Raw genomic sequence first — 12,300 nt, forward strand, 5'->3', positions numbered from 1 at the left:
TCAGGCCCAGTGACAAGCACTTTAACCTGCTAAACCATTTCACAGGGCCCTATTACTAATTTTATATCAATTCTAGCTTCAGATTCAAATATATAATTCTCATGGGAAAGTATGTATGTATGTGTGTGTGTATGTATGTATGTATGTGTGTATGTATGACAAGGTCTCTCTACATAGTTCTTGGTAACCTGGAACTCACTCTGTAGACCAGGCTGGCCTCAAACCCACAGAGATCTTTCTGCTTCTGCGTCCCGAGTGCTCATATTGAAGGTGTGTGCCACCATACTGGGAGGGAAATGATATTTTAAGGTGCATGGGAGGGGGCTGGAGAGATGGCCTAGAAGCTAAGAGTATTTGCTGCTCTTCCAAAGGATGCAAGTTCAGTTCCCAGCAGCCATGTACCCGTGTCAGGTAGCTTATTTCCTCCTCTAGCCCCAGCTCCAGACACCTGGTGTCCTCTTCGGGCACTTGCGTGCCCGAAAAATTAAGAATGAGTTATTTTTAAAAATTATTTTTTAAAAAATTTGGTGGGAAATATTAAGCTTCCTGGAGTCTGTAGGACACAATTTGTATTTCCTGTCATTCTAATATCACAGGTAAATTTTCAACCTTGGGCTACACGCACTAGAACAAGTCAATGGGATAGAACTATTTACAGGTTAGGGCGTGGACTTTTCAGAGCTAGCCCTCAGCACAGACCAGGAGCTGGTAAAGCCACAGTAAGGGGGTCCTGCCACTGGACTAACAGTGTGCGACCATCTCAGGCGGTCTGTGTGTATTCTGATTTTGTGCCAGCAGAGGCCGCTGTGGACCTTATTAAATTCAAACAGACTCGTTTAGGAAAGAAGGCAATTTTCAAAAGCAAGTGAATAAATCTCCCATTTCTGCAACTTTAAACAAATTCTCTCATGTTTGGTCCTCTGTCCTCAGGATGTCTTCCAGACATTCAGAGATAAGTTTACCACTAAACCAAAACCACAGGAAGCAATCAGAGTCAGGCGAAGCACCGTCTCTCATTCTGGTCAGTTACACAGATGCCTTCCCGGAAGCAGGCCCTGCTGTATCTTGTTTGCCTTGTGCACAAGCCAACTGTATGACTCTGACATGTCTGCAAGGTGAGGATTGTACAGATAAAACTGATGGGTGTTACTGGCTCTTGATTTTCTATTCTATCTCAGCAGGCAGTTCGATTTTGAGGCACCCAGTCTACACGGACATCAGGCAACCACTTTTTAAAAATAGTTTTTGTTCAGTAAGGTGTTGTAGAGCTCTTCCCCCATCCTTCCTGGAAGAGATCTTTTGGTGTCTGCCCATACTCAGTGTCTTAGACGCTCCTTCCGACCCCTTCGTGATGATCAGCTCTGTGCTCATCTGGAAGACTTATTCCTAAGATTTAAAGGCACTTACCTTTCTTCGGAGCTGGCTTGGTAATGTTCAGCTTGCCAGCTTTCTTAAACAAGCCCCGGATGCCTCCCTTCCCCTCCTCACTCTCATTGTCTTTGATTGCGGCCTCCAGAGCCAGCCGCTCCTGCTCCAGTTTCTCCAGTTCATCTGAAGAGAGGAGACACAGTCAGCAACTTTGCTCGGAGGGACAAAGTCTCTAGGAACGATCTTATAAATAAGACAAGCCTGGCATTTCATATAATTATGCAATATGACGGCAATGCGATGGTATGATTTTCTTTCCCCGACCATTAAAAAGTAATGTTCCCAGTAACTTGTATTCAGAATGTAGTAACAGCTGCTCAGAGAAACAGCTCGCACGGTGCTTTTATTTGTAAGGACAAGAAAGGCTATTTTTTTGTTTGTTTTGTTTGTTTTTATTTTGAGACAGGGTTTCTCTGTGTAACAGCACTGACTGTCCTGGGCCTTGATTTGTAGACCATACTGGCCTTGACTCACAGAGATCCTCCTGCTTCTGTCTCAGGAGCGCTGAAGACTACTAATTATTGACGCCTTTATGTCACCACCCAGAAAACCCGATTTAGTGAGATGATGTCACTGTTAAATTATTGACCTAATGATCAAGACACTAGGTAAGATTTTCAGCGAGTAGAAATGACAATATTGCAGAAGTCTGCTGGGCATGCATCCCACACAGCAAGGCTCTGAACTGAAACAGAAAACTCAGGAACTGCAGTCAGACACCTGGGTATGCTCATGTACACAGGTAATCCCAGCACTGGGAAGGTGGAGGCAGAAAAGTCAGGAATTCAAGGTCACCCTTGGCTCCACAGGTGAGTTTGATGCCAGTTTAGGCTATGATAAGACTGTCTCAAATAAGATGGGGGTGACTTATGGAAATATAATCAGGTCTTAGAATCATCTTTTCTGATCTCTGAATACAGATTGCAGTGAACGAATGTCCAGTACTAATTGTGTCTCTTAAGTGAACAATAATGACCAAAATAGCATTATGGAGTGAGTGACCAAAGGCAAAGAGTCAAAGCCGAGGTTTCTGGGAGAATGTCGGAGTCCAGATGGCTGAAAAGTCATTCGAAACACTTGAGTCTAAACCAAGAGTCAAACTGTGCAAAATGTCCTCCAGAAGCTTCAGGACCACTCTCCAGGCTTTGGTGTTACATCTGGCTGCCTTTTAGCTTTGCATGTTGATCATGTTGGAAAGTTCCTAGCTGACCTCTCTCCTTTCCTCCCCATATCTCTCTATAGTATAATACACAATCTCTCCTTCGCCTTGGCAAGTAAGAGGCTATAAGCAGTCACGTGACAGTGCTGAGCTAACAAGAATATTCTCAAATTTCTGTCAGATCTTCTAAATCTCATTGACTGCTGAGAAGTCAGCCATGGGGAATAAGCCCTGCTCCAAGGGAGAGGGCAGAAAACCAGATTCAGTGTCACAAACCCCGGCTGGGGCTTCTGTAAATGTCAACTCTCAGAACCCACTGCCTTATCTATCTGCGAAGGGACGATTCCGCCTTAGCTAAATCTGTCCAGCTCCACAGAACCACCCGGCCCCTTTCCAGGTTTTAGCAATTAATCCTTTGCCCGTGGCATGCGATTTGGAGCCAAATCACCCGTGTGATCTTCCCGAAGCTTCAAAAGTTCTCATGATGAGTAGTGGTAGAAAGGCTGGGAATGAAGCTGATGGTCTTAGAGACCAGGCGGGTCACGCTTGCACTGATATTAAAAGGTGAGGGCTGTCTACATTGCAGAGGGGACCACAACCCAGAGGAGCTCAGCTGTGGTTCTGTGACTTCAGGCATTTACTCCATGTCTCAGACTTCTGTGGAATGGGAGATCAGAATACTTTCCTTTTCCACCCTCTGAGCTTCATAAGAAGAAGAAACAGCAGAGTGCCTTGGAGCTTCATAGAGACCAGAGCAGCAATGTGTTCTTTAGGCAGGGTATCTGTGTGCCTTCTGGAAATGGGTCTTCTTCGGCTGGGAGTTGTTTTAACACTGTTTATTGCACGGTACTCTCTGGGTACCGTGTTTTCTTCCTTTCTAAACAGCTCAGAGAGGGGTTACTATGATTTTCTTCATTTTGTGGATGAAGAAACCAAAGCCCCAAAAGTTAAATAGCTTCCATGGCTATCATCCAGCAAGGCCAGGGCTTAAGTACAAAGAGCTCAGTCTGGCTGTCAGTCTGTGTGGTTCCCAGCATGAAGAACTTGCGGCTCATTATGATTACTTTACAATTGTTTCTATTAACTGTTAGCCTCTCCATCAGAGGAACCGAAACATTTGCAGGCACAGGGTACCAAGGCAAACCACACCGCCAATGATAGTTCTGGAACATGTCATTTTAGGGAGGGCTCTAAAGATCTGGGCTGGATGGGAGGTTGCCTCAGAGTTCCAGCTAGGACATTCTCTTCCAGCTGTGAATTACTTGGAGGTGACCGTAAGGGCTGCATGGAGGAGGGGCAGCTCCCCTTTCTTTCTTTGGTGGGTTCCAGCACACCCTGTGTTTAGCTACTAATTGTGCTCCACTTGGGCAAAGATAGTTTAAATCTTCTTTCGCAGAGGAGCCAGCTGGCCGAGAACACGCCAAGTGACTCTAGCCGTTTGTTCCAAGAGTCCAGAGCCTATCCAGGGCAAGCAAACTGTAGAATCCCAAGCCCAGGAGACAGACCAAAGTCTGCTCCTATGCTTCAAATCCGCTAGCTCCCTTGTAGAGCAGGCAAGCTGGTAAAATCTTTCTGGAGGCTAAAATCAGCTTGCTTAGCTATCTTGGGTCTCAGGGCCACAAGTGGTGCAATCTCCACTGCACAGTAGGCTCGCAAGTCTTCATTAGAGATGACTCTCTACCGTTTGCTCTGTGGGAGATAGATTGAGGACCCCTCCCGTGTAGCTCCTCACATTGCGGTGTGAATCAGAAGCGCCCCTTGGATGATCTGGGTTTTGAATTGTAACTGGTATACTGCATACCTCGGTTTGCACTGGGAATGAGGAGTAGACTTTGTTAAGACATTTAAGAGGGAGGGATACTGGGCAACTGAGTTGCAAAAGTCATCATTAATTACAAGAAGGAGGCGATTCAGGGGAGCCATGGTGTTGACGTTAAAGATAATTTATTCTATTCTGTACCAGAACTAATGTCCTTTTTCTTTTTCCTTCCTTCCTTCCTTCCTTCCTTCCTTCCTTCCTTCCTTCCTTCCTTCCTTCCTCCCTCCCTCCCTCCCTCCCTCCCTCCCTCCCTCCCTCCCTCCCTCCCTCCCTCCCTTCCTTCCTTCCTTCCTACCTTTCTCTCTTTCTTTCTTTTTTGAGACAGGGTCTTCCTCTGCAGCCTAGAAGTCTTCATGTACCTGAGGCTGTCTTGAATCTCTACCTCTTCACCCCAAGTGCTGCGATTACAGGCTTGTGCTCCTAGGCTCAGCTATTATACTTTGGCTATTCAGGAATTACAGAGTCTTCACATGCTGTGGACACTGGTGTGCAGGGAGAGCCGTGTCAGTCCTCATTGTCCTCATTTTGTTATAAAGGAAACGTGGACACAGACAGCGCAAGTGATTTGTCCAAGGTCACTTAGCTGCGAACACACGTCTTCTGCTTCTGATTCTAACATCTGTCCACACCACCAGTGTCTTTGAGTCTTATGTAGTCTCAGCTAGCCTCAAGACCACTGGGTAGCCTCGGCTCCTGATCCTCTTGCTTCAGCTGTGTTAGTGCTGGGATTACAGGAAGATGCCACCACACTCTAATGTCCATCTTTTTTCACCAGTGGCTCTCTGGGGCGGGACAATTGTCTATATTCTGTCAATTATGTTTTAAATGAACGCTGATTGGCCAGTATCCAGGCAGGAAGTATAGGCAGGCTACCAGAAAGGAAGTAGAGGCAGGTCAATGAGAACAGGAGAATTCTGAGAAGAGGGAAGCTCCCTCTGCAGTCCTGACAACATACCAAAGAAGCAAGATGTGGAAAAGGTACTGAGCCATGTGGCTAACACAGATAAGAATAATGGGCTAATGTAAGTTGTAAGAGTTAATAAGAAGCCTGAACTAATAGGCTAATCAGTTTATAATTAATGTAGACCTCTGTGTGATTTCCTTTGGACTTAATAACTGCAGGAACTGGGCAGGACAGAAAACTCAGTCAACAGCTCTCGACCTTCCTAATGTTGCCATTGGCCCTGTGATACAGTCCCTCATGATGTGGTGACCCTCAATCATAAAATCATTTTCATTGCTACTTCACAACTGTAATTTTGTGACTCATATGAATTGTAATGTAAATATCTATGTTTCCAATGGTCTTAGGTGACCCCTGGGAAAGGATCATTCAACCCTAAAGGGGTCGAGACCCACAGGTTGAGAACTGCTGCTCTTTACCGTTCTTCAGTGACCTGATCATGCTATCTGTCTGCCCTTTGATTTCATAGATCTTGAGAGATATGATGGTGAAAGTAGATGGCCTTTAGGTTGTCAGTTGGGAGCAGGATTTGAATAACTTTCTTTCTGCATACCCCAAAACAGTTCTAGTGAGGCCAGATGTGCCCAAACTGCTACGAACAGAGGTTATCACATTCCTAAGTGCTTCACAATCTGACCACAGGGTAACCAGTCGGAGAGACTGTATTTTGAAATTCATTTAGTTGTCAAAATGGCCTCATGTTCCAATGTGTCATGTTTTTTCTAAAGATGTCATTTAGGGGTTTATAGTTCACCCTCTGCCCTGAATCTAAAGGCCAGCAGGATGGAGAGCAGAGAGAGCCAGAGGACAGCCATACTCCCCTCCCATTTTACAGCCTCCTTTTTCTTTATTCATTATTAAATTACAACTCTTTCCTTGGCCAATCAACTTGAAGCCACAAATGCTTATATGACTCAGTTGCCGAGCCCCAGGTGGAGTCAAGCTGGATGGAAGGCAGGAAGCAGTCCCGCGGCCCTGCCTTCCAATCAAGCAATTATTTACTGCTAGGCCATCTGTCTTTATTTTGCTAAGCCACTCGATCAGACACAGCAGGATCACCGTGCTCTGAGCGGGTCATAAATCGTGCAGTACTTACACAGGGTACTCAATTGTGACTTACACTCTATCACTTTGTTTACTACTGCTGCAATCTGGATACTTCGTTGTAATTGGCAAACTTGCTAAATACCTCTGGGATGTGAAAAAAATATGAAATGCCACATTTTTTTTGTGTGTGTTGTCAGGCAATAAATTAATTTATTTAGGAGACTATTAGTCATCAGTATTGGGCGACTTGCTGTGGTGAGCAAGTTATGATGTTATGAGCATCGATCTTATTTAAACAAAAAGTTATTCTCATATGAGTCTGTGGCACAGTGCAGAGACGATTGTCATTAGCTGGCAAATTACCTAGAAAGCTGATCTCTACCCAATGCTTTGTTAACTGTGGTATATGGGCTCTGAATTGCTAATGTTCCCCTTAAATTATAATCCGTGAGGACACTGCAGTGCCCGCGTTGGGAAAGCTATGATGATAATAATTAACATCCTCTATGCAATCCTGAAGATTTATCAGGCTCGTATTAAGCCCTATATTATAATATAATATAACAAACTGCAAGTTTGTTTTCCTTCTAATCCAAAACCTAATATAAGTCTTGTGCCATAAATTGTTGGCGCTTCATAACAAAGCATGGAGCTGTGGTATCAAGCTAATTTCTGTCATTACATTTTTTTTCACATGATCTCTGTGTATTTGAGTGACATTGCATTTTTGTTTATCTAGGTAGTTGGTACTCATAATTATTTTATTAGTATCCAACCATATTTCCCCTTTCTTGGCTAAGAAGCAGAAATATTTCAAACATCAAAATTGGTCGAAATAGCACTTTTTCTTTGGGAAGCTTAAAGGAGCTATAGTTCAGTGCCAAGCTTTTTTGAGGCACATTACAGAATCTAGTGGCTCTATTGCTCCACAGAAATCAACGGTTGGTGCATTTTGGTGCCTGGAGCAGTAAGAAGTAGTGATGATGACTTTCAGCTATATCACACACATCAGTCTAATATAAGACATAAAGCAAATGCATAAACTAAATACAAATTATACTTTTTTCATTTTCATTTTTAGATAGAAAACTCAACGGCACCAAAGCCAGAAAAAAAAAATCAAAATAGATGGTATATAGGATTCAGAGGATCTGAGTTGGATCTGACCAGGAAACCTTCTCCCTGAGAACTAGCTTTCATAGTACTAGAAGGTTCTATGCAAGCTCCCATGGGAGGGAAGCAGTCAATTGTCCTACCCAGCTGTGATGCCCATGAAGCACAACAATGAGCAGAGTGGTAAGATGTCCCTAAAGATGCAACAGTGGCAGTCATATCGTGGAAGTAACCAACAGCTGTCTAATCGGACTTCAGACTCTTTCAACAGGAGGGAAATCATGCCTGGTACTGGAAACCTAGTCATTACCCAGGACTAATTAGGTCATAAATCTTAGAGGAGAGCCCACTGCTGCCACTTTACTAAGCCAGCATGATTCCTAACTGATTGGAAGGGCTTATACTTATGCCCTCAAGTGTGGTCTTCATCCTTCATCAAAGAAACGGTTCTCTATAATAGATGGGAAGAATTACAGAAACCCACAATGAATGACGATGGGGAGCCCACCTCCAACTGATACATCCACAGCTCAGGGAACATCCTGGAAGAGGGATCATAAGAGCCAGAGGACCAGGAAATCTGCTGTTTAAATGTGTCTCCTAGAAACGACAGGGACGTTTCTCCCTTGACACCTCAACAATAAAGCTGCCTAAATAAGACCTAAATGAGGATTCCAGCACTATAATTCTAGAGAAATCTCTTTCACTACAATTATCTGTGTCAAGTTAATTTTATTTCATTCACCCTAACTGGGCTTGTCTGCTGTCCCTAACAATGCTGGTTATTTATTCCTAAGGCTCCCTTGACACCAGTTACCTGGACCCTTTCTGGCTCCTTCATAGCTTCTTTCATGGGCGGTGTTTGCATTGTTGTAGTTTCTATTTCCACCTTACCTACGATGATTTCCCACCTTCATTTGCTGGGGATAGCCCTGAAACCATCACGCACTAAAGAGATTTGAGCAAAGGAAGCCTGTTTTTCACAGTTCTAGGAGTGAGAATTCCAGTAGCGAGGTGTTAACTGAGGTAATTACCCAAGGCCACTTGGCCTAGTTTGCTGGTGGTGCTTCCCACACGGTAATGCCTAGCTCCATGCCCTAATCTCTTTCTGTAAGAGCATTAGAAGAGTTGAATTGTGGTCCATTAGTGTGACCCTGTTTTACCTTAATGACACATTAAAGATGATCTTTGTAGACAGTTTCAATCTGAGGCACTGAGGTTAGGACTTTGGCATATGAATTCGGTGGTTCCTGAGGCACAGTTTAGTCCGCAACATCTAAGTCTGGATCTCAGATGCAGGCAGATTAAGACTATCGCTTACCTACTGAGCATTCCAGCAGGATTTTCCACTGCCTTTGAGTTGAGACACACATCTCTCCATAAAGCTGTAATCTGTTCTTACACTGCCCTTCTCCTTCGTTACCCCGGCACTCAGTCAACCAAGGTATCTTTCTTCACAGCTCCCTGTCCCATCTCTTAGACATTCAATCTCCAATGCTGCTCTTTATGCCTCCAAAATACTTCTTCATTCTGCCATTTTCTCTTCATCCCTGAAGGAGATTTCCGAGTTTGGGCTGTTACCTCCCTTTGCTTTTATTATTGTAGAACTCTTTTTCAAGTACACATTTTTACAGTCTTTTTCCTTGGTAAAATATTTCAAAGCAAATTATAATCATCAACTCTCACTCCTAGAATGTTTGTATATATCTCTCCACCCTTGAATTCTAAAAATTAACTTCTTAGTCTACAAAATAATGAGTTTCTCTTGACATTTTCATACATATATATTATTGTGCCTGGCTCGTATTTGTCCTCCCCGCCCCCGACTACCTTCTGCTGTCTGTCCTGCCCTCTCACTGGTCTCCTTTCTCCCATTCTGCTTTTATGTCACATATATGTATACGTATATGTATATATACTTAAACCTAGATGTCACGTATGCGAGAGAAAGTGACATCTCTTTCTCCATTCTTGACTTCTTTGAGTCATGCCACAAATGACTGAAATAGTATGAATGTTATAAGCCAAGTTTGACCATTATACTGTGACTTACATCTGTCTGAGGGTTCTCACTGGTGACAGACTACAGCCCACCCTTTGAGTATAGCAGAAGCATGGGAAGCCCTCAACATTGCTTGCCTCATACTTTTGCTTTGAGTGGTACTGATCTGCTCTGGCTATGTACATACCCACCCATCCCCGTCTCTCATCTTAACCTTTCTTCACGCTCACCTCTGGGCAAGAGATGTTTGTTCTCAAGTCTCATTATTCTTCTGTCCCTCAACACTGCTTACTTCTACTCATCCACTAAACCTATGTCTTAGTTAGGGTTTTTATTGTTGTAGACACCATGACCTATGACCTCGGCAACTCTTACAAATGAAAAAAATTTAATTTTTCACAGTTTCGGAGGTTCAGTCCATTATTGTCATGACAGAGAGCATGGCGGCAAAAAGGCAGACTTGGTACTGAAGAAATGTTGAGAGTTCTACGCCTTGCAGGCAACAGAAAGTCAACTGACAAATCCCACTGAGGGAAGCTTGAACAAAAGGGATCTCAAAGACTGCCCCTGCAGTGACACACTTCCTCCAACAAGGCCACACCTCCTAATAGTGCTCCTTCCTTCGGGGGCCATGTTCTTTCAAACCACAACCACCACAAACCATATTTCTTCCACGAAGCCTCTTTGGGAATTAGATGCCCCCCTTTTTAACCATAATTTCTCATTCATACATAATGACCACACTAATAACCGTTTCCCTTCTACAATGTCAGTTTCTTAAGTGTAGAAACCAGGCTTATTAATACTATATTATCATTAATACCAATACCTTCACCTGCACTCTGTGTGCTCTACTGTAGGTGTCCCAAGCTCTCCCCTTATCTTACTTCGTAACATTAGAAGACTCAGTAGAAAAGCTCAGCTGAAAAGGAGGACTTGTGTTCTGTCCTAATCTTTCAGACACTCTTCACCTGTGGCTCTCCTTGCTTCATATACCAAAAGGATACATTTAAATTCTAAGAGTAAAGAACTCTACCACATCCTCTGTAGTGAAGCAATAGTGCTGATCTGAACGAGTGTTTCTGCCTGTGTGCTACTTAGTGATTCACAGAGCTGACACTTTCAGATTCATTTCCACGGTGGCTACCAACCAGTCCTTGTCACCTGAAAGCAAAATACATACTTCTCCATGGCAGAGGGGGTCTTCATTTTCTGAAACATCCTGCAGAAATTAATTTGGCATTCTACTTTACTGAAGGTGTTCATTTACCTTGATGCTGGCTTTGTGGTATTACAACGAGAAAAATCGTTAGCTACCCTGAGTTAGTCTATATCCCTGAATACCAGGACAAAGGCTACGTGTGTGAGCCATGGGAAAGCACACGTGAAGTGCACACAGCATGGGCTGAGGGAGAAGCATTTTGTCCATGCTGAACACTGTTCTGACCCCACCACCTAGAAAAAGTCACCATCTGTTGAGAGGATAAGGAAAATACTTACCTTGGACCTGGAGAACTGGAGAGATGTCAAACCCTTGACTGATTCTGACGATGACCACACCGATCTCAAAGTCAAAGGCGTCGCTGGAAAGGGAAGTAACATGCTAAGTTTCCAGCGTTGTCTTCTACCTTCACACAGGGTAAATATTAAACTTGTCTCTAGGATTTTGATATCATGAAGCTATTAAAATTCACTTCAGAATACAGCTAAGAGCTGATGTCTTCTTTGGGTTTGTTTTTTCCTTCCTTTGTACTGTTAAAATATTAATTTTGGGTGGAGGTAAATTCACTATGAAGCCGATTTGTTCTCATAGTCCCACAGGTAGCTATTTTGATTAGGAGTTCTCTATACACTTTAAAATAATTAACCTATTATTAGGTGGTCAAAACAATCTGATATATTTAGAATGGAACATTTATAGATGGCAAAATCTTTTGAAATTATCCGCCTTCCCTCCCTGTCACTGGTAAGACATCTCCAGGGACACCGGGCAACGAGTTCATGTTTAAAATGTCTCTAGCACAGCAGTTGGGAGGCACAGGCAGGTGGGTCTCTGAGTTTGAGGTCAACCTGCTTTACATAGTGACTTCCAGGACAGCTAGGACTACAGAGTTGAAACCCTGCCAACAAACAACAAACAAAAAGATTTCTGGTTTCTCTGAGGAGCTCTTGCTACAGATTCTGCACAGGCTTCAGAGAAGTGCTTCTCCCTGGAAATCCCGAGTCCTCGCAGATGGCTCTGATGTCTTCTCAGCCCCAGCCTAAGGAAGTTAAAGGATGTAGACGAGAAGGAAAAGCGGTTGGTTTATCTCAGCTACGTAGTACACGTTATAGATCTGGAAGCAAGCCTATTATTTGTGTTAACTAAATGTTTCTCACTCAGGAAGTTCCCTTGTTGGCTCATCTGCAGAACTGAGACCCAGAATTCCATATGATCAGGCCTTTCTCTGCAGCATCACTGTAGTCTGTGATTGATTGATCAGGCCCCCTCTGCAGTATCACTGTAGTCTGTGATTGATTGCTCAGGTCTCCCTCCACAGTATCGCTGTGATGGTCAACTTAAGCAACAAGCTTCCAAAAAGAAGTCAACCTGAACTTTCAGGGAAGATAGGAAGAAGTTCCACTCAAAGTTCAAATGTAAATTGTCTTCACTTAACAAAGTAGGTGTATTCTAACACAGAACTCTGCGTAAGCAAACCTCGTTTCTATTTAAACCTGATAATGAGAAACTAGATAATCAGTTTCACAAAGACAATGCTGATTCTTTT

General features: G+C 43.5%; 1 protein-coding gene across 3 annotated transcripts in view; it reads right to left on the bottom strand.

The window, feature by feature from the left end:
• The window catches only part of Slc12a1 (solute carrier family 12 member 1), an 82,338-nt gene that overhangs the window by 15,808 nt on the left and 54,230 nt on the right, over nt 1-12,300 (bottom strand). For all 3 annotated transcript variants that reach the window (XM_057780467.1, XM_057780469.1, XM_057780470.1), the window contains exons 19-20: nt 11,033-11,115; nt 1,408-1,551 (exon numbers count right to left, since the gene is read on the bottom strand). In XM_057780467.1, the coding sequence (XP_057636450.1) occupies nt 1,408-1,551; nt 11,033-11,115 (227 nt within the window). The remainder of the gene's footprint in view (nt 1-1,407; nt 1,552-11,032; nt 11,116-12,300) is intronic.

The sequence above is a fragment of the Chionomys nivalis genome, chromosome 9 (genome assembly GCF_950005125.1).
Source record: "Chionomys nivalis chromosome 9, mChiNiv1.1, whole genome shotgun sequence".
Lineage (NCBI taxonomy): Eukaryota > Metazoa > Chordata > Mammalia > Rodentia > Cricetidae > Chionomys > Chionomys nivalis.